Below are 21,619 nucleotides of genomic sequence, written 5' to 3' on the forward strand. Positions count from 1 at the left end.
TTGTATTTTGTTAGTAAAAAGGTCAGTTATATAAACACAACTAAAGCTGAAATGTCTATTCAAGAAGTAAACGCACACATACCCAGTGACACGCCATAGCACCTCCCAAGAGTGCTCCTCCCAGAGCAACTGCTATCTCAGGACACGCAGTGTGACCATCCACAGAAGCAACCCCGGGGCTACTGGCTGCAGGGCATCACCATGCTTCAGCACTGCTGCCTACAGGCAAGCATGCCAAGGCACAGAGTAGGGTCCTGAACAGTCATGTTTTCTTGATGTGTGATGTCGCCCCCTCAAGGCATAGCTCTGGATGTGGGGGAAGGCTGGAGAGAATGGAGGAACACACACCTGGAGACTGGAGATTACACCTCTGTCTTTCACAGATTTGTTTATTCTCAAACATGGATCTACTAGAAAAAACAACTTTGCAAGAGTAGCATATAAAAACGAGCTTTTGAAACAGAAATCCACAAACTGTACAACACGATACACGATACCTTCCCTCCAGGGCACTGAGTAGGTTAAAATGGCATCTCCCTTGCAGAGCCTGTCTTCTCCAGATATAGCTAAAAGTTATTTTCATCAAAATGCACAACATAAACACATAAAGGAGATTATTATCCGCAGGTATCAGCCCGTGTGGCCTTCGTTAAAACTGCTATCTCTAAGCCTTGATATTTTGTTAAGGTCTTCGGAAAGAATCAGTCTTCGGAAATCTGCCAACATTCTCATGGTGGCACGGTTACATGCTTTTGTTTTGGGTTTATGTGACAAAGGCAGTTTCAAATCCCCAGGAAGCAGGACTGCTCCAGCCCCCTCATGTTTTCTCCGTGGAATGTATGTGTCTTTGTAATTTCGTTACAATTTGGTGAGGATGTCAGGAGCAGTGCAGGGATGCTCTCTGAGAATGCCTTCCAACAGTGCATTTTCATATTTCCTTTCTCATAAAAATTAGAGTAAATGGGCTTTTATATCTCAAAAAGTTGTTTGAATGGCAGGACTTTCTTAGGTTATGGCGTGTGGGCAAGACACGATTTCTGCTTGTGGAATTATTCAAGGCAGGAGAGGACCTGCCTAAGGACAAACCCGGCATGCAGGAGGATTTCTCCCTCCTTGTCTTGAAAGCAGCGGTATCTTGAGGATGCTTAAGTCACTCTGCACTGCAGGCCACGCTGCCAGGTGATGGATGCAACATTGTTTTCTCCCCTTTGCTTGTAGGAAAAGGAATCTTGCAAGACGAAGCCTGTACTACGATTTGGCAACTGTGTGGACTCAGAAGACACCAGGAAACACCACGGCCCTCACAGCAGCGGAGGGTTCCCTGATACTATGGAAAGGAGTAAGAGCTCAGCTTCTAGGTGTGCGCAGCCGCGTGCTAGCAAGACAGCATGGGACCAACCTCGTCTCCAGGACTCCCTTTTCAAATGCAAAAGGGATCCTCTAATTTAGTCCTTCCTTAGGGACTGAAAACCTCGTGACACCCTGTGCGGAACCGTGGCAGAAGCTTGCTCATCACTGATGGGCGAGGCTCGCCGGGGCCCCGTCTCAGCGTTCCCTTGGGAGCGTGGTACTGGGTCCCAAGTCCCGGCCACCTCAGAGCGGGTCGCAGGGCGAGGGGGTTCTCATGCAGGATGAAGCTGTGCGTCATGACCTTCTTCACCTTTCTGTGAAGGCAGCTGGGTCTCTGAAGGTTGAAGGTGAGTCCAAGTCCTTCTCTCTTTCATTGATCCCCAACAAGAAGTTTTCAGCACTGGGTCCAAGAAACTTTCCTTGGATTTAAGCACAGAAGAAATAAAAATGGTTCTCCCCTTTACAATTGCCTCAGTTGGAACACAGCCCTCCTGCTTTCACTTCCGGAAAGGGGTGAGCTTATTGAAGGTGTGCCAGAAGAGCGAAGGCTTCCTCTTGGGTTCTGCCAGGGCGAAGACCTGCTGCTGGGGGACGCTGGTGGGCACGGTGACGTGGCGCTGGTGGAGGGGGTGCAAGCCCTGGTGCGGCGGGGCCATGGGGCAGCCACTGTAGCCTACATCGAAGGGGAGAAAGATGGAACAGGGACTGAGGTCACTTGTTAACTGAAAAGGAAAAAAAAAGTGCTAAGACTCAAAATTCTTAGCTAATTCTTAATTCACATTAACCAACAGAACTTCTAGTAGCTACACGAGAAATATTTATTACGTTTGGATGCTGTGTGTGGAGCTTGACATAGGTGATCTCACTGAATCCTCCCAAAAGCTTCCAAGGAGGGGACCGTTACGCTAAATTGACAGGGAAGGAAACTGAAAGCCAGAGAGGTCATGGGGCTCCCCTGTGGCCACACAGCAGTAAGTGGCAGAATTAGAACCCCACTGACAGGATGAGAAACAGTGAAATGCTCTACACGAAAGCTTGGAGCTTGTATTGCCTCGGCCCAAATCCTTCTCTGCCACTTATTAGCTGTGATTATTGGGGAAATCATTTGATTTCTCCGTGCCTAAGTTCCCTAATCTCTAAAGTGGGGATCACAATACCTATTGGGCTGCTATGAGAATTAAATGAGTTAATGGAGGTACTCAGAACAGTGCCCCAATACCTGACTGCTCTCATCAAAACCGTTTCATTAGGAGACATTTTATTTATTTATTTTTCTTGAGACAGTCTCTCACTCTGTCACCCAGGCTGGAGTGCAGTGGTGCAATCATAGCTCACTGCAGCCTCAAACTCCTGGGCTCTAGTGATCCTCCCGTCTTGGCCTCCCAAAGTGCTGGGATTACAGGTGTGAGCTACTGTACCTGGCCTAGAGCAGGCATTTTAAATCTGTGCACAGGTCATTTAAAAGGATAATTAAAATCAGCTATTAGATCAAAAGGTAACTGTGTAAGTCAGCATGACGTGATGGAAGAGGGTGGGTTCTGGATGCAGGCAGGACTTGGTTCAGAAACCACGCCTGCCCCCAACTTGCCATAGGGCTTTCCTCATATTCCAAGCAATGGGAAGGAGGAAATAAGATAACCCACACAGTGCCCGACCCGGTGGCCACCCATCAACATTAGTGTTCATTCCATTCTTCAGTGCCTAGCTGCGGGCGAGAGACTCCTAGAAGATACGGACAGAAACTAGTAAGTTCTAGCAAACTGATATTTACTAGTCATCTGCCATTAACAGTGGAGATACAAAAAAATTAAAAAATGAGTTTTTCTGCCTTGAAGATATTTATAACTTAGTGGGGGGAAATCTGCATCTGCGTGGGGAGAGCAGGGGATGCTAAGTGTCATTTTGGTGACGGATTCTTCTTGGCCCATTTGTTGATGGCCTGTCATAGTCCTGGGATTAACCGGTCCTTGTTTTCGCATTTTCAGTTAGGAAAATATTGAATGGGATAAATTTCATAGGGTAAATCCCTTTTAAAGTAAAAAGTTGACCTGAATAAAGTTTTTAAGAATATAATGCATTATTTTTGGAATAAAAATCCTTATTACTGAATTCCTTTGGGGCTAGAATAGATCGTCACAAAAATCTTTGTGCATTAGGACCCCTGGGTACGTGGCCTGGGCATCAGTGTTTTTGAGTATCTGCCCAGTAATTCTAATGTGCACAGAGGGTAGTGAATCACTGCTTTAAATAAGCTCCTGTGTCTTCTTTTTGTGTCATCATTGCTTGATATACTGAACTTTCTTAGATCTTTTTTTTTTACCTAAACTAGAATGTAGCCAGCCTACAGCTGACATGCAGGTTGGGTTGGTGATTTCCTCCTCTCATGCCCCCAAAATGCAAGTGTCCTTGTCTGCCTCAGACCGGTGCCGTGTGGCCTGGTGGGGCTAACACCATTGTCCCTCAGGGGTGGGGAGGTCTGCAACCCTCTGGTACCACCTCTAAAGACCTTTCCTGTGCCCACATTCCAACGGGAGCAAACACTGACATACATGTAAAACCAGACACAGGCTATCTTTCAACTGTCCCCTATTTCAGATCTGTCCTTTTGAGTTTTAAATCGCACTTCTCTCCTTTGCTCAGAGCTGGCCATAGGCTAACAACTTCCCCCCACTTTTATTAGAATACTCGTACACGTTAAGGAGACGAAGCCTGCTCCAAACCTTACCTTTCGACTTTCCTTGTCCTGCCTTTTGAGCATTTAACATGGCGAGTTTCTTCTGATTTTCTGAAATTTCCATTCCTGGGTTTAGAAAGAAATTACATGTTCAGAGCCAGTGAACACACGCTGGAATACAACTTGTACCACAACCCACGTTGGCACCGAGGTCTTCGCCGTAACTGGAGGCAAAGAACCTCGATCCTCACAGAACCAGGGGAGGCTGAAGGTTGGACAGGGCGGTTGCGGGATCATCACTGGATGGCCACAGAACTATCCTCCAAACCTGGACACAGGTTGGAGTGAAATGGGTGCTGTTAATAATGACGCACACAGACTGTGTAAAGTCAGACCCTTCCGGGTAAATGTTCACACGGGGTCACCCCAGTGCTAACGCTAAGGTTGAGGTCCTGGGAGGAGAGGACAAAGCCGAGGGTGCCAGGCCTGCCTGCCCGTGAGCTGCGGGTGCTTTGGGAGTTAGCAGCTCGACCCTGACAAAGGCACTACCTGAGTAATGGGAACGGGATTTTGCACCCCAGCTGTGAACGCCCCTCTGCGTAAAGCTCTGCAGTGCAGTGATGCTGTGTGCAGTGGGAGAACTCCGTGAAGCCACCAGAGCTGGAAAACTGGAGATGGGACCAACCTCGGCCTCACAGTCAGGACATGGGGACAGACAGAAGGACAGAGCCACGACAGGTGGAGGTGGATGCTGGATCCTGCCTTCCCCCCTGGGCAGCCCTCCTCCTGCAGACAGGCACTCACTCTACCTAGGTGGAGCCAGTCCAGGCCCTGCCATCTGTCCCTGACTGGTCCTGACGTCTGGTTTGGGCTCCATGGCCGCCCTTGGCGTCTCCAGCCTCGGATGCCCCCCAGGCCCGGCCTGGTTTACGGCACTCTTTCCAGTACCCAACCACACGCGATGTATCGGGCACCAAGACTGGCATGACACTCCAGGCAAAGGCCTGTGACCTATTTTACTCCACACTTGCCCAGACGGTCATGTCTTCTGAGCACTGCACAGCAGGGCCCTCCCTTCTCTTCCACGGAGGGCAGAGTGGAAAGGGTTTAGGATGCCCCTGTAAACAGGCAGCGCTGTTTCAGGGCAAATCCAAACATTCCGACTTACAGATGATTTCAGGGCCTGCACTAGACCACAATACCTGATGGGTAAAGATATGAGGTTGTGATTTTGCATTTTAATCTGCAACTATCTGCAGAATTCTGGGCATGACAGAGTGATTAGCCTTATTCCAATGGGCCCTGGAATCAGCACCAATAATACAGAGCAGTTGCTGGGCCTCAGATGTCCTTAGTCTACAGGACACCCTGACACTCGGTAGCAGGGGCCGCCTGTGAGGTGGGGGGCTCCATATTGTAGAGTGGTCCAGGCACAGGCCGACGTCCGCCTGTTGAGAGCGTTTCTGAGGAGATTCCTGCTACTGATGGCAGTTAGCCTGACCCACTTGTAAATCCCTTCTGACTCTAACAGAGGATCCCACAAAACCTGCTGTAGGTGAGACCAAAATCCACAGCCAAGCCTAGAGCTGGGGCTGGGGAGGACCTATAGGTACCTCCTGGTCTTCAGCCTGGTTTTGCTCACGGCCGTGGGTGAGGGTTGGGAGGGGCATGTCTGTGCCTCCACCCTGGCCCACGTGGCCTGAGGTCTGGGCTCACTCGGGCAGACTCCATTCAACAGTTTATGCTGGAAACCCTAGGGGGCTCGGGAGGCCCTGGGACTGGGGCTGGGAGACTGTGGTGCTGCCATCCTGAATGCCAGGCACAGCAGCTTCCGTGCCCCGGGGCCACGCAACACCTCCAGGCCAGCAGAGGCTGGGCAGAGAGACCAAAGAGCAAAGCGTAATCCTGAGCATGAAGGAGCCTTAACTGCAATCTACGACGCGGGGTCCCTAGTTTCTCAAGTGCGAGAGATGGGGAAACAGCAGGCGGAGTCCGTGGGTGCGAATCGACTGTGGCAGCAAGGTCAATTTAAGTGCTTTGCAAAGACACAGCTGGGGGAAGCCTCTAGAATCATCTGATACTTCCGAGGCCCTGGGCGATAGTGACCACAGTGTGGTTCAGTCTCCGGGGACAACTGAGCTAGTTTTAAATGCTACTTGGCCATGTCTCAAGAGTGGGCCAGTTCTGTAAGCCTCAATTTTCTTACCTGTAAAGTAGGCATAACAATAGTAACCACTTCACAGGGAGTCAATGTGACAATCTCTGTGAATGTGCTGCAGTGTCTGACACAAGGTCAGTGTTGCATAAATGGTGCTGCAGTAACTAACTACACTGTCATGGTCTGTCTCGGTTAAGCAAGGTTACAAACAAGTATTCAGGATTCGCAAATCCTTTATCCTTTGCCCAAGGCAGGACTGGTCTCTCATGGAGAGGGCTGGGCAGAGCAGGCACACGGGGGCAGAGAATGAGGCCAGAAAGCAGAGGCCGGGGGGCCGGGGGCCGAGGCTGCTCACCCATCTCCTGGTCCTCCTGCACCCGCCTCCTTTCATCCGCACAGGCCTGCAGCCACCTGGCCTTGTCTTCTTGTTTTTTGGCACAAAACAGGTGAACCTCGTCCGAGCTCTTACTGACGAGTTTGAAGGCGTTTTTCACGCTGAGGTTCCAGTCCTTGTCCCGCCCATCCTCCAAGTCCACGAGCTCCATCTCGTCCATGTCCATCCGACCCTTGTAGTAGAGCATGTCCCTGCGCAGCAGGTCCTTCTTGCAGGACACCAGCTGGTGGTCAAACAGGAAGAACGTCCGCTGCTGGCTCTTGCCTTGCTTGGTGATTTTGGTCAGTTCCCCAGAGTGAATCAATTCTGAGCTTCGGTCTAAGATATCTAGTCCCTGGAAGAATAAAAACACACCTTAGGATCTTCTAATTCTGATTTCCTCACATGTCAGGAATGTGGGAGAGGCCCCGACGCAGCTTTCTCAGACTTCCTGGTTACCTGAGGCTGCCCACCACCTGCCCCATTCACAGGTGGGCCGGACCTCCAAGGCCATTGAAACCTGGGTTTATTGCTCTCCTTGGGCATGAAATTTCTTTCTTTTCTTTTTTTCTTATTCAATGAGAAAATGTTACAGTTACCCCTATGTTATCTTTAGTGTCTTCCTTACCTGAAGCACGCTTAATTAATGCCATCCAGCTAAGATCTGAAATGGCAGCGGACCCAGACTGACCCCAAGAACAAGCGAGCAATGAGGAGGCCTACTGTATGGGAACACAGTACCAAAGACTTCTGTTTTGTGCCAGGTACAGAGCAGCTCCCTGGAATAACAACTAGTTTAGGGTCTTGAAAACGAAAGGCCAGATGACAAATTGTCAACAAGAAATAGTAAACCTCTTACCAACTACCCCCTAAATATCAGAATCCAAGATCAAAAGGAAAAACACAAATCCAGTGTTACTTTATGGTATTTGGTATGACCCTGGCTTTGTTTTATAAGATTTTGTTCTCCTTTAATCCCAGTCACACACAATGTTTTCTGGAGGCAAAAGAGCTTGACTCCAAAATAGTTCTTCTGTTTACTTGCTCAGAGCAACGCATGCCCTAGATTCCTCCCTCACAAAGTAAGGGACTTGGACTCGTGTTCTCTGAGGTCCCGTCCAAGCTCCAGACGTCTATAAGGCCCTTGTAGTATTAGCATTTCCCACCAACTTTCACTGCTATCACCGACTTCAGTTAAAAACCTCACTTCTCACTCCAGATTTTCTCATTCCTCTGGGAAAAGGAGTTCTGCTCAATTAATGGATGTAGGATAATGCGACTTGGTCTAAAAACAATCGGAATGGCATCAGCTTATTGTTCCTAGTAACAGGGACAGCATGGACTTTGAAGCCAGGGCCACCTGGGTTTGAATCCAGCTCTGCCACTTTTTAGCTGTGTGGCCTTGGGCAAGCTACTTAACCTTTCTGTGCTTCAGTTTTCCCATCTGTTAAATGGAGGTAGTAAACAGTGGCTACTTCATAGGATTGTTGAGAGGATTAAATGAGTTTGTGTATATATAAATGGTAAACACAATACAGGTGCTAGCTATTGTCATTGTTTTTATAAATATATGTGTGTGTATATATATTAAGACGTAGACAGAAAGTATTTGTTGGACCATTATTATGGGCTGTGTCAAGCTTCGTATTTGTACTGTCTTCTATAATGCTCACAGTAGCCCATAAGGTGGGTAATATTTTCCTTCCCAATTTATAGGATGAAACACTTATATCTTGCTCAGATTGAACAGGATTCAAATGCAGGCGGTGACTCGAGTCCGCCATGCTACTACCACTGTGCCTTGTGGCTGCATTTGGAGTGTCCTCCAGCTTTCCCATGGGGCTTACTCTCTATCGGACAGACGGGCTAAGTGAAAAATCAATTGCAGACACACTTCTGATTTTATTCCTTCATGGAGAGGGGCCATAAAGTAGTTGTGTGTTAAATTCAGCAATATTCCTCAAAATACACTATTGATAGCATATATACCATTAAAGCCAAGTATATAAAGTATGAATCACAGGATTTCAAAGTACGTTAACCCCAATCGAAGGTGCAGGGGGAGCAAGCACTTGCACCAGGTGGGGGCGTTTCCCACTTACCTCCCAGCCCACGATGGACATCTGCCAGCGGGCTATCTTGTCTATGCTCTCCAGCTTGCGCTTGCGCTCATTGATCAAGCAAGCCACGTTCTTCATGGCCTCATATGCTGCCTTTATATTGTTGTAATCACTGCAAAATGGGAAGTTAATGTTAATCTTATAACACGGACCTTGCAGACGAGGACTGACAAAATGACGCACTCAATCCCTGCTTCCTATACCAACAGTTTAGGCAAAGTGGCATTTAAATAACAGCCTTTGTTTCCCCTTTCTTATTCCCCCATGAATAGACCACAGTCTGCATAGGTTGGGGGAGCTGACGCAAAGCAATTCAGAATTCTTTGGAATAAGAATGTTTTCATTCATTCCCCGGAGATCACAATGAATGAAAGTAAATGCCACAAGAAATAAGTTTTAGTCACAGTGATAATGGACTATTTTCATTAACACAGAGAGAATAGTCTATCACTGTTTTGATTCTGATAGAACCAGTTTTGCTATATGAAGTACTTTAAAAATCACTGACCATTTTCAAGGGTAATTATTTGCTCCCAGTCTCATCTTTCCTGCTGTTCAGGAGAGGACAGGGGAGTTATGGAAATGCTAGCACGGCATTTGCCTCACCAGCACATCTGCATTCCTGGTGCCTTGTGCACACTCGGTCGCATCACACTGAAATGTTCTCCCCAGCAGGCACCTGCCCCCAAGCCTGCTAAAACTACAGGGACCGGGAAACCAAAACACACAGGCTAGAGCAGAGCATGCCCAGGATCTGGAAGTTTTACGTTCAGGTCGTGCTCAGTGTTAATAATTTGGGGATGTGTAAACCGACCCTCCAGCTAATGAGCTGCATTTTCTATTTCCCCGTGGTGACTTACAGGACAGACAGAGCCAGCACACCTCGGCTGGAATGCGTTAGAAAGCCTGCATGGCAGGGGGAAAAAAGCCTTGAAAGCAGATTCTATTGTCTATTTACCAAACACAATTCAGCTCAGCTCCAGGAAGTCCCTGGGCATTGCTCCACCAAGCAGGCCCTGCTGTCTCAGACAGGCCTGCTCACACTCAGAGGCAGAGCAGAAAGCAGGAACAAAAATGCCACACAGGGGGCTGCCGAAAGAATGGGAGCAAAACCCCCAAAGAGGCCTCCAGCAATGAAGAAAGGGTGCAAAATAAGTTTTTCTGGACAATTTCAGAAAAGAGGCAGAATGTAATGGTTTGTAGATTTTTTTTTGCTTTGTTTTACTTAAGGAAGTATTGTTTGTTTGTTTTTTTTTTCTTTTTTGTCATTTCCTTTCAACTAATTTGCAGACGCTTATAGTGAAAAATGCCCTGAAAAGAGAAAAACCAACTATTGCAGAGTGACGTGTGGACTTCTGGCCATAGTGTCTCCACCTTGGAACGCACTAAGCTGCCCATCCAAGTCTTCCAAGAAGATTTTGCTTTTAATTCTCTTATTTATTTTTTCTGGCTCCTTACCATGATGCTTTTTCATTCTTTCTTTAAAATTTCTTCAAAATTTTGTAGAAATATTTACAACTAAAAAAAAAATTTTCTTCATATTTGTGGCTCTCTTGACTTCCCTAATTTTTTCCACTAAACTTTTCTGATTTTTCTGTCAGAAAGAGAAAGAACTAGATACAGCTCTCTTGTATCTATTTCGATAAACTCTTTTCTCTTATTCTGTTCGTCCTAATTCTTTAAACCAACACCCATATCTGAGGGCCATTGTTCAAAGACCTCTTATAGCTTTACCTTCCAATCTAATTGTAATAAAGTTCCTTTTTTAAGCCCTGTCCCTCTATAGGAGTTCAGAGGCTCCAAGGACAAAAGAATGATCCATTCTCCATTCCCTACAGGGAGACATTTAGTTGTTAAAACCCAGAACTCTGCGTTTGCCACAGAAATTTCCTCTAGGTACAATCCTTTCCCTCTCCCTCTTCTCCCCAGGACCCTGCAAGAGGAGCTTCTCAAGGACTGCAGGTGCAGGGAGAGCCTTGTGCCCGTGACATGGACCCTGTTTGGCTCGATTCTCCCTGGAACAAGCTCTACCTGGAACCTTGCACCACTGCGCATCCGGCTCAGGGTCCAGCACACAGGAGGTGCCCTATAACTATCCTGTCCCAGCTGGCCAGGTGAGAACTTGATCAGTTAACCAAGCCCTGCCACGTGAAGGCACCAAACAGCTGGGTCACGCTGTGGTGCCATTTTCCCACATCATGGAAAACGGGCATGCCCGCTCTAATACTGAACAGCGGACGTATCTTAGGAGTAATCACAGCAGGGCTTCTGTGCACATGGGAAAATGTTGGTTTGCCATTAAGTAAGCAAGATAACTTTTTGGCTCCCCCAGAGGAGACCCTTTGGCTAGGGAACAAGGGCCTGAGAAGAATCCAGAAACAATCAAGGCAGACTCAATAAAGAGAGTGTGTTTTGTTGCTGTTGTTCAGGAGAAGCTGCGATTCAAAGTGCAGAAGTGCTGTGGGTAGCTAGAAGGGCTTGGCTAGGCACAGAGTGAGCTGAACGGGACGTGGAGCGTTCAGTTCAGATAGTTGTGGAAAGTGGCCCTGAGCTTCCCGCGAGGGCAGAGGGGAGCAGGGACCACAGACAGCACCGGCAGCCAGGCAGGGCTCAGAGCCTCAGCATCTCGGCAACGGGGTCTGCTAAGCTGATCCTATAAAAGCTATTCCAGCCTCTACCCGGCTATGGATCAAACTTTTGTGCGTCCTCACCCCTTCTAGAAAGTAAGTAACTTTTCAGCCATAAGTAACACTGCTCTGAGAGCTGCTGCGAATCACCCTGAGGAGTACAGGACGGGAGAGGAGGAACGTTTTTCTGAGGCTGTATTTGCACGGCCCCTTTCTTCTAAAAAGGTCTGTTTCTTAACTATTGCGCGGCTAAAAAGCAGTATTTATACAACACACGTAAGTTCACGTGCTCATGACATGGCTTAAGAATTAGCCTTCTGTTTTCACATCTCTAGGAATGGCTGTTCCAGAGGCTCTTCAATGATCCCATTTCAATAGCTAATGCATTCTGAATGATCCAAAGACTTCTCCCGTAGAGCTGACTGAAAGGGGTAAGGCTGACACCGAAGCCCGCCTGTCACTGCTGTCCCGGGAGGCCCTGCGTGCAGGCTTAAGGCCCCTGCCGCTGCCCTCACCTGTGCTCCTGCGTGGTGTACTTGAGCAGCTCGGCCAGCTGCAGCGGGTACTTGCAGATCTTCTGCACCGGCGTGAGCAGGAACCCGTCGATGGCGATGTCGATCATCTGCTGCAGCAGGCGGCAGGCTTCGAAGAAGTGCCGGTACTTGCCCTGCTTCATGAGCTGGGCGAGCTCCAGGCAGGCGCCCGGGTGGTTGTTGCAGTACTCGGAGTAGATGGCGAAGCCCTCTTGCTGCGGAGGGGAAGGCACAGCTGCATCAGCTTCTGGGGTGGCTCCACTGTGACAGGACAGGCAACACCCTGGTCCCCTCTAAGGGACACTCCTGGGAAGGAGGGGGATGATTCCTGGAAGGAGGGCGGATCCGCAAGCTGCTCTGCCCTGGTCTCCTAGGTAGGAAGGGGCATTCCCACGGTTCTCCGAGGGTTGGGGGGAGGCTGCTCTGGGACTCCGCACACTGTCCCATTCCAGCCCCCAGCCGTGATCTGACCTCTAGCAGCAGAGGAGAGGGGGGTGCTGCTCTAACGCCCGACTCCCTCCTGCCTCATCGTCCACTGTAACAGACTCCTCGACCAGGAGGTGCCACTGGACACTTTCTCCTCCTCACCATGAGCCTCCTCCTTAACGCTCTGGGTCTGGCTGCCACACATGTCACCCTGTCACCCTCTCACCTCAGACAGAAAGGCCTCTGCTGACCCCCGTCTCCCCACCTTCTCATTCTGAGGCCGCTGCCGCCCTGCCCTGCGCCTGGGCTCCGGAGCCACATTCTCCCCGTCTTCCCCTCCCCGTCCTCCCTGCACGTGTCCTGGGCTCCCCGCCCTTCCCCTACTTTCAGGCGCAGTCCCCACGGCACAGCTCTTCCGCTCTGAGTGTGGCCTTCACGTCACCCCCACCACTGGGCGCCGCACCCGCAGTGTCCACCCGCTCCAGGCAGCCGTCCTTCCTGCCCGTGCCCTGCGCCAGGGCTGGGGCTTCCGTGTGCTCAGACTCAACACACCCAAAACCAAACTCTGGTTTGCCTAGGAAACACATTTTCCTAATCCACGTGTTAATTCTTTGAGACTCAAAACACTATATGCAGTTTTGTTTGCTGCTTTTTCTCTGTTGCTTATAATCAGTCTTGTCGGGTTTTCCTTAAAAACACCCACTTCAACAGTCTCTCTGTTTCCCCCTCCCCAGGCCAGGCCACCTCGGCCGCTCCCCAGTGGCAGCGACAACCTCTGCTGCTCTCCATGGAGGGACTCACCATCCTGCCCCCGCCTGACCTGGCCTGGTCCACAGCTTCTCTCTTACTGTTCCTCTGCAGGAACCTTCCGCTCTAGCCACAAAGGCAGGCCCGTTACAAGGTCCCAAATATGCCCAGGCCACCTACCGGGCCCATCTTCTCATCTGCGCCACAAAAACATTATCCTCAGCTACTAAAATCTACCCACCCAGAGGACCAGCTCTAGGATGCTACTGGGTCCAGCACCCAGGAAGTGAAGGAGGTTGTTGTCATTGTTATCATTACTTTCATTGCTCCCTATTTGGGCCGGAAATAAAATCTTCCTCTGGAATCTTTTAGTATCAAACAGTAATAGTAAATCATCACTCAAAAAATGGTAAACTCAGGTCATTATCACGGGAATGCTCAGCCGTCACTAGAGCACATGCCTAGGTCTGAAGTCACATCTGCTACTTACTAGGGTGTGACCTTGAGCCTTAGTTTCCTCATCTATAAAATGGGGAAAATAACCATACCTACCTCATAGGAGTCAATATAAGAAAACTCCCCCCAAAAGTGCTTGAAATATAAGAGACTCTAGATATTATTAGAAATTACTCCAAATGCAACCTCCTAATTCCAGACTACATAAAGGATTCTGAAAAGACAGACTTGGGATGTCTGGTACAGACTGACCACATAAACCAATCCACTTAATTTTACAAGGGACATCTCCACTTGATAGAAAATTAACCTAGCAAACAAACAGAAAAAATAAAATAAAAAAAGACTTGTTTCAAAATTACTTTTTTATGGCGTGGGTATGTTAAGTTAAAAATTTTTTTTTCATTTTTAAATTAAGAAAAGGAAACAAGATTACTACTTAACCAGATGTTATTAGTAGAGAAGTAACCGTGACGTACATGTTGAAGAAAGCAGGATCCTATTTCACTTAAGTGAGGTTCCTCTTTATTGTACTGTTTCTCAAGGTCTTTCAGGAACTTTCTTTGGAATTTGTAAATATCTTCAATGTTTCCAAAAATAGTGGCTAGTTGTGCAACGGTGAACATTCCCGTGTGCTTGCGGCACTGTCTAATATAGCCCTGTAAAAGACAAAAGCAACTTTTTAGTTTGTTTGGAAACTCAAAGAAATTATTAATATTTATTTGAATAACACAGTTTTGGGGGCCTAAAGCCATGATCTTGGAGTGGATTTGAACTAGTGAAAATTATTTTAACCTCTGTGGGTCCTGCTGAGATACTCCTGTGACTATAACTTGCCATAGATATTTAAAAAACAAAAGAAAAGCAAAAAGGTTCACATGGTTGGATTTATTAATATAATCCAAGAACTCATATGATGTTTCCAGAAACAAATTTTAAATACCAGAGCTCAAAAATTGGTATTGTCACATTTTCCCCAAACTCTTAAGATAATCATTCTCCCGTCCCTAATTCCATTTCACAGCTGAGCAGACCAGTCAAATGCAGTGTCATCACCTGCTGAATAGCTACTGCAGCTCTGCTCACTGTCTGCCATGGCAGGCAGCCAAGGATGTCTTCCCAAGGGTTCTGCCACCACCCACTTTCCATGCACAGCCTAAGTCTATAGGTCTGTATCAGAAGCCTGCACTAATGAAGAGCACTAATTAATTCTCTATGTACAATACCACAGTTATATACTCTATGGCTTGGGTAGGAGTCAGTGGGATGGGAAGAAAAGGCCATCCATACACATAATAGTTACCTCCCAAAGAGCATCATGTCATTAAATAGACTAAACTGACCACAAGGTAAAACACATACCAGACTATTTGATATGAATTTCAATAGAAAAACTATATACTGTATGTAATAGTTCAGAGTACAGGCTCTGGGGCAGACAGCTTGGGTTTAAATCTCGACTCTACCAGTTCATTTCTCTATGCCTCAGTTTCTTCATCTGTAATAGAGCTGCTTATAGGATCTGCCTAGTGAGAATGCTGTATTAACTGAGTTAATCCAGGTAAAGGGATGGAATACAGTGAATGCTCAACGGATTATTGGCAACTACCCTAATTTTCCTAAAATGCCACTTTAAGGACACTTTTTCCACCATACATTTACACGGAATAAGACAGTTGGCACGAATAAGCTAAACACTGGCATGTCTATGTGGCCGGCTAATCCGATTACAGGATGGGCAGTTCTCTGACTTCAGCTTGTCTTCAGTGCTGAACGGTCACAGTTGAATCGATAGTGCCGACATCAGCACCCACAGCCAGGGGAGCTGGAATGATCGGGCTGGGCAAACAACAGTTTAGTGCGGCACTCATACAAAATCCGTAAAAACGAAAAATGCCATAGGAGGAAAAAACCCTTTCAGATACACATCTACTAATGGTCAGTTCTCTGAAATCAGGACAAGACTATACAACTTACCGCCAAGTAGAATATCATGACCTTACAGAACCCTGGATATCACCAGATAAAAGCAATTCCCACCCGTCTGTGTCCAGCTGACTCAGAATCTTGCCTGTGAGTCAGTGGCCGGCTGCAACGGGGCTGCAGACAGTGACAAACCTTGATTCTTTGTAAAGTCAAGTGAGGGTGTGGCCTCCTATGAAAATCACTCACTTTCAATAACCTCAGGAGTTAAGTCCTGAAAGAGACAGTTGCAAAGAGCCCTTAAGGGAGGCCTGCCGCACCGCCAGGTAGGACAGCCACAGCCACCTACGCCTAGCGGTGCGGACGGCAGGTGCCTGACCAGTCTGCGCAGGGGGAACGGCCAGGATGGAGGCAAGAGCTACGAGGAGTGTGGACAAGTGCGCACCTGCCAGGGTCCGACCCGGACGGAGGCGCGGGAAGGAAACCCACTGGCACATCACGCAACCCTGCGCTACCGCAGGAGGCCCGGGGCCTGGCGCCTTACCTCGCAGATGTCCTTGAGGTGTTTGATGTACACCCGCTCGGTGTTCATGATCTCCTGGATGACGTTCGTCCTCATCTGGTGCTTGTTCTCAGAGTGTCTGTGGTGGCTGTGGCCGGCATCCTCGTCCGGCTCCTCGCCGGGGGTGCTGCTGGAGTTCTCCGACAGCTCTTCCTGGTTCACACGCAGCTGTGGTCCACACACAGGCGACAGGTAAACTGGGGCGGGGGGAGGCTGCGCCAGAACCAAGGCGGGAGACCTCCCGGGGTGCCACTTCTCTGTGACCAGTTACAAGGCAGCCCGGCCCCAGCCTGCGTCTCTACGGGCTTAGCAGAGCCTCGGCCGAGCCCGGGTGCCCGAGGACCACAGCGGCCATGCCAAACAACTCGTTTGCCTTCGTTACAATTTTTACTGCAACCCAGCCTAATATCTTATAGTCAGATTACAAACAAATACGAGGAAGCGAATCTGTATCAAGAGCGGGATCTGGCCTGAAACGGTTCTGCTGCTCCCCGACAGGTGCTTTCGGACAGCACAGAGAGCCACACACTTACTCTGACAAAGCTCGCGGGGAACCAGGCTTCCTTGTCCTCATTCCGGCCCCACCACCAGTCCTTGTTGGAGGCTTCTAGAACCTGGATGACATCACCGGCCTTGAAGCCCAGTTCCTGGTCGTCCATGGTCACATGGTCCCACAGGGCTTCCGCCCAGACCACGCTGCCGTCGCCAATCAGCTGAAATGGAGACGGGGGTGTGCTTAGCACAGACAGTACGCGGGCAGGGCGGCCAGGGAGCCACCGTGTGAAGGGGGCACTGACATCTTCTAGGTCTCATTGGGATGCACCGGTGGACCATTTGGTTACACAGAATGAACGGAGGAAACGTGCTGGGAAAACAAAATCAGGCGGGCATCTCTTACCTGCTCTTAAAGGAAACCCCAAATCCACTTTTAAAAAATGTATACATAACTCAATGAGCTGTTGGTTCAGTTATCTAATGCATTTGACTATCTGGAATATTCACTCCAAAAATGGTTTCTGAGCAGCCCAACTAGGTGTTATAGAGCCAAGCCTTCTAGAGTCACATAGATGTTACGGGAAGCCCCTCACATTGTCACCCAGCGTGTAGTAGCCACATATTATTCACAATTTGAGTAGGGTTTCTATCTAACTTTATAGTGTACTGTAATTAAAGAGATCGCAGCATGATCTTGGGACATGGGGCACAGCTCAGTCCATTCATTGGCCACAGGAGCAGGTGTTTCTGCACACGTCCTCGGCTCCCACGAACATACTGTGTCACATCCTACAGTGACAGTTGGTGACCTCAGTGGATACGCTAACTTACGGAGAAGTTAAGCGCCACATACTCTGCTCAAGAATGCCAAAAGCTGGAGGTGTCTTCTAGAAAGATTTCTATAAAAAGGGCTGAAGCCATTATGTAGTAGAAAGAACACCAGATTTGGAGTGAGAAATATGTGGCTAATACCAGCTCTGCCGTTTGCTAGCAAGTAATTTAACTTCTTCATTTATTAAAGCATTTATTAAAATGTGGATAGCAAGTGTAACATTTACCTCTTAGAACGGTTGTGAGAATTACATGGGATAATGAAAGGGAGGGCGTTTCATAAACTGGAGAGCACTACCCAAATGCTAAGGACTGCAGCTCTTACTACCCAAAGGGATGAGCCTCCGTTATCCTGAAAGCTTAGCCACTTAAATCTTCCTGGACAATGCCAGAAAAACCACAGTGTTGTTCTAATCAGAGTTCTAAGTTTTAGAACATATTATTAAAATCATCAGAGAGCAAAGCCTGAAGTGGTTGTGGACCCTGAAGATCAGGTATCCGGAATCCGCCACCGTCTCGTGCAATCCCAGTACCTCGTTGATGGCCAGCTGCTCCCCGCCCGGCTGCAGGTACCGCGGGTTGGCCTGGCAGAGGTCTTCATAGCTGATGTCCTCCTCGCTGCCGTTGTCATCAACTAAGGCAGAGGACTCGGTACCTCCATCTGCAGAAACTAAATAGACAAAACAAAATAGTCATGGTTTAAAAGACATAGCTAACAAAAATTTTTCACATAACAAAATAAACGACCTTTGATAACATATTCCCCAAAGAAAATAAGCATTTTTATCTTACTCAGAATAAGAAATTGTTAGAAAATTTGTGCAGATGTATTAATCCAAAGGTAGCAGTCCATGCTGAGCTGGAGTTAGGTGTTACGTCAGTGAGCAGTGCAATGTATTGCCCGTACCATGCTATCGTGGGAGTTAAGACACCGAGTAAATTACTTCTGATTTAATTGGAAATCTGTGCTCCAAAGTGGATATAAAAAATACGAATACAGATAACAATGTTTCCAAGCAATGTGTTGCTAAGCCCGAGGGATAAAGATAGTGAAAACTACAATTAAGTATTCTGCTTCCATTTTTTACCTGCAGAGCAAGAGTATTAGTAAAATGAAAAAGTCCTCACGTATCCTAAGTGAAAACATGCAGTCGTCATTACTATTTGTCCATATATGAAAGGTTTGGAACTCTCAGTATCAGAATTCGGCATCAGGTGCCACGAGGGCTGGACCAAGGAAGGGCTGCCACGGCGTGGAGGCAGGGCCGCTGGGCAGAGCCTGGAGCCACAGTGGCCGGCTAGGGAGAAATCAGGAACTGAAAGCCACGCTTGGAGCAACAAAGAGACCCAGTCAACGGTGTTTCACAAAATCCCAAGTTCCTGGGAGAATGAACAGAAAAGGGAAGCCAGAGGGCGGGGCCCGGGTGGCAGGAAGGATGGCGATGGCCCAGGATGGCACACCACTGCCCTTGCTTTCTGCAAATCCACTTTCCTAGAGACTTCACCCTCGGAGGCTCGGTACACTGTCTAAACTGAAGAACTCTTTCTGAGGGGAGATATTTTATATTCTTATCAACCTGACGTGCATTTTCCACGCCAGCCCCAGGCTGCCTCCCCTCGCCTGCCCTCCTGCCTCCCCTCTGCCCCTCATCGCTCAGCCACGCTGCTGTTGACAGCATCAGATTTCGTAAACAGAGCCTGGAATTCTTACACTAGAGAAACGAAAACTGTTGAAAAAGATTCACAATGATGGGAGTTATCCGTGCAGTGAGATAAGCCACACGCTGCTATTTCATGCACTGGGTTCTTAGCTCTTCTCGTGACCATGAGGAGTTCGAGGCAATGAACCAGAGAGCAGCCCGGAGCAGGCGAAGCAGGGAGGGCGGAAAGGTGTGGCCACGTGGACGCTGGCCCTTTCCCGGCCTGGCCCCAGCCCCTCCTCTCAGACTGCGCGGTGGCCGCCTCCTGCCCGGCTGGCCCTGTCCAGGTGCCCCAGCTCTGGGCGCAGCACCTCTCAGCCGCACCCACCGAGCCAGGTGTGCTCGTGGGCCCATACTTCCCACTGCCGCCCTGCTGTCTGCAGTGTCCCCTCCACAGCAAAACCCCCACAACACAGCTGCTGTCACCTCCCTCCGGAACCCTCCTGTGAGCCCAGGGGGAGCCAGGTGCGCCTTTGGCCCTCCCTCCACGCTTACTTCTATGATGGCACCTGCCAAGCTGAGTCACGGCCGTGGGTCTGCACATCTGTGCCCCAGCTGTGTGAGCGCCCACGCCGTGCACTGGGCATCGGGACAGCCAGGGAACCTCGGATGGGCTGATGGTGATGAAGGTGAGCGAGAGCGCTTGGTGTGGACAGAGCCAGGTTTCTGGGCTCTGGCCTCATGAAGCCCGGCGCCCCCTCCCCACATCCACACCCCCTTCCTGTGCCCGTCCCCAGCCTTATCCAGGGAAGGGGAGGTCAAAGTGAGAGCGAGCTGCCTCAGAGACGGGGGCTGCCAGGAGGAACAGGTTCCTGGACCTGAGCACAAAGCCAAGAAGTGGACGAAAGCTCTCCACAGCCTTGGCGCCGCCGCCTGGGCCCCGGGCTTTCTTACTGGCTTCCCAAGGGAGAGGGGGCAGCCTTGCCAGGGGCAGGGAAGGACCTGGCCCGCAGGAGAGGGGACTGCACTGTGGGCGTGCGGGCAGCCCGAGCCCACTGCACGTGTGTGCTTGTGTGTCCGGGTCTGTCTTGCTGGGGGTGTGGCGGGAGGCCTTGTGCTGTCTGAGGAGTGTCCTCAGCCTGTACAACACATGGTGATTGTTTCTTTTTAAGTGTAACTTCCGCTTCCCATGCTGTGGTCAGAGCCCCTGCAGGCGGAGAACACGAGGCTACCTCGCCTAGTGTACTTCCCTGGTGTGTGGCTGTGTGTATGGGGGATGAGGGGAGGAAGTCTTGAGGAAGAAAACAATTTTTTCATGCATGAGTGTGTCTCAGACTACAAAGCAAACAGCACTGAGGCTGAAAGCCTTCCCCAACCCCGGAGCAGCGCCCAGACCACGAGGCCCAGTGACTACACTGCTGAATGGCTGAAACAGTCCAACGCTCCCGGGTGAGGGGAGTACATGCAACCCTTGGTCTGTCAGGGGCCCAGAGCAGCAGGAATCTTCAGGTGCAGCGAGCACCGATCTGGCACTGCCTGGCACCAACGGCATTTTGCCTTATCATGTTTAAGCCATGGTTGAGCCAAGAAAAAGTGAAGCTCTCAGTGAAATAAAGGCACCTGGGCCCTGCTCAGAGCAAAGCCCTGAAAATGACACCTTTTCCTCAGAGAGCCACTGAACAATGCTTTCCCAGGGAGAATTCTTTACCATCTTACCCGGCTGTTACTGTGAAAATCAGTAAAGAAAAAGAAAGCCAGTAATAATCGTGCACAAATCCACAGTTTACAGGAGTCTAATGAAGAGGGGAATCTACTGCAAAGTGTGAAACCTTTATAGGAGGTGCCAGAATAAAACCCTCTGGAAAGAGGCGAGGACTTGGAACACGGATGTTCTCTGAGTTGCTGTCACAAACACTTAGAAAACAGTTCTGGGCAGGGTGGGTCACGAGAAAGATTTGAGCAGCAACCACTGCACCACCATGGACGAGTATTCACTGAGCACTGCACAAGCAGGTGGTTCTGAGCACTTGGTACCCCAACTCCCTTGTACTTAAATAACCTGACGCGTGCCAAACACTTCCGGTAAGTGTTTTTCAATTAAACTACAAATTGATCCTGGGGAAACAGCAATTGCCAGTTCAGATGAGGAACCTTCTGTGTGCCCACTGAGTGTCGAGGCCCAACCCCCTGGGCCGGGCAGGCCTCTGCACCCTGGCCAGACCCACGGGCCTGGACCACTGCGGCCGCACTGATGTCCATCAGCTGCAAGATCCTCACCTATACGTTACAGTTAATAATGATGACTTCTTCTCTATCGGAATTTTCCATGGCGTAGTGCTATAAAAATTCTCAAAATGTACTTCAGCAATATCAGGGGAAATGAATTTATTATCATAATAAAAATGTAAATTTTATTCTGTTTTCTTTCTTCCTATGTGACAAAAAACCACATAACACTAAATTTTGCCATCTTAACCATTTTTAAGTATATAGCTCAGTAGTGTTAAGCATGTTCACACTGTTGCACAACAGATAGAACTTCTTCATCTAGCAAAACTGAAACCCTACATCCACTAAACACTTATTTTCCCCCTCCCTCCCCCGATTCCTTAGCAACCACCTTTCTATTTTCTGTTTCTGTGGTTTTGATTACTTTAGCTACTTTATATGAATGGAATCATACAGCACTTATCCTTTCGTGACT

At 48.9% G+C, this 21,619-nt stretch overlaps 1 protein-coding gene across 4 annotated transcripts in view; it reads right to left on the bottom strand.

Moving 5' to 3' along the window:
- Positions 1-362: 362 nt before the first annotated feature.
- SPATA13 (spermatogenesis associated 13) overlaps positions 363-21,619 on the bottom strand; it is a 66,577-nt gene continuing 45,320 nt past the window's right edge. For 3 of the 4 annotated variants that reach the window (XM_045566745.1, XM_045566747.1, XM_045566746.1), the window contains 9 exons: positions 17,809-17,945; positions 16,483-16,662; positions 15,932-16,117; positions 13,944-14,123; positions 11,818-12,050; positions 8,658-8,787; positions 6,538-6,910; positions 4,076-4,150; positions 363-2,023 (listed from right to left, as the gene is read on the bottom strand). In XM_045566745.1, the coding sequence (XP_045422701.1) occupies positions 1,848-2,023; positions 4,076-4,150; positions 6,538-6,910; positions 8,658-8,787; positions 11,818-12,050; positions 13,944-14,123; positions 15,932-16,117; positions 16,483-16,662; positions 17,809-17,945 (1,670 nt within the window). In that variant the 3' untranslated portion in view covers positions 363-1,847. Of the gene's footprint in view, positions 2,073-4,075; positions 4,151-6,537; positions 6,911-8,657; positions 8,788-11,817; positions 12,051-13,943; positions 14,124-15,931; positions 16,118-16,482; positions 16,663-17,808; positions 17,946-21,619 lie in introns of all 4 variants that reach the window. The other variant, XM_045566744.1, reaches the window with a different exon arrangement.

Source organism: Lemur catta, chromosome 13, assembly GCF_020740605.2.
Source record: "Lemur catta isolate mLemCat1 chromosome 13, mLemCat1.pri, whole genome shotgun sequence".
NCBI lineage: Eukaryota > Metazoa > Chordata > Mammalia > Primates > Lemuridae > Lemur > Lemur catta.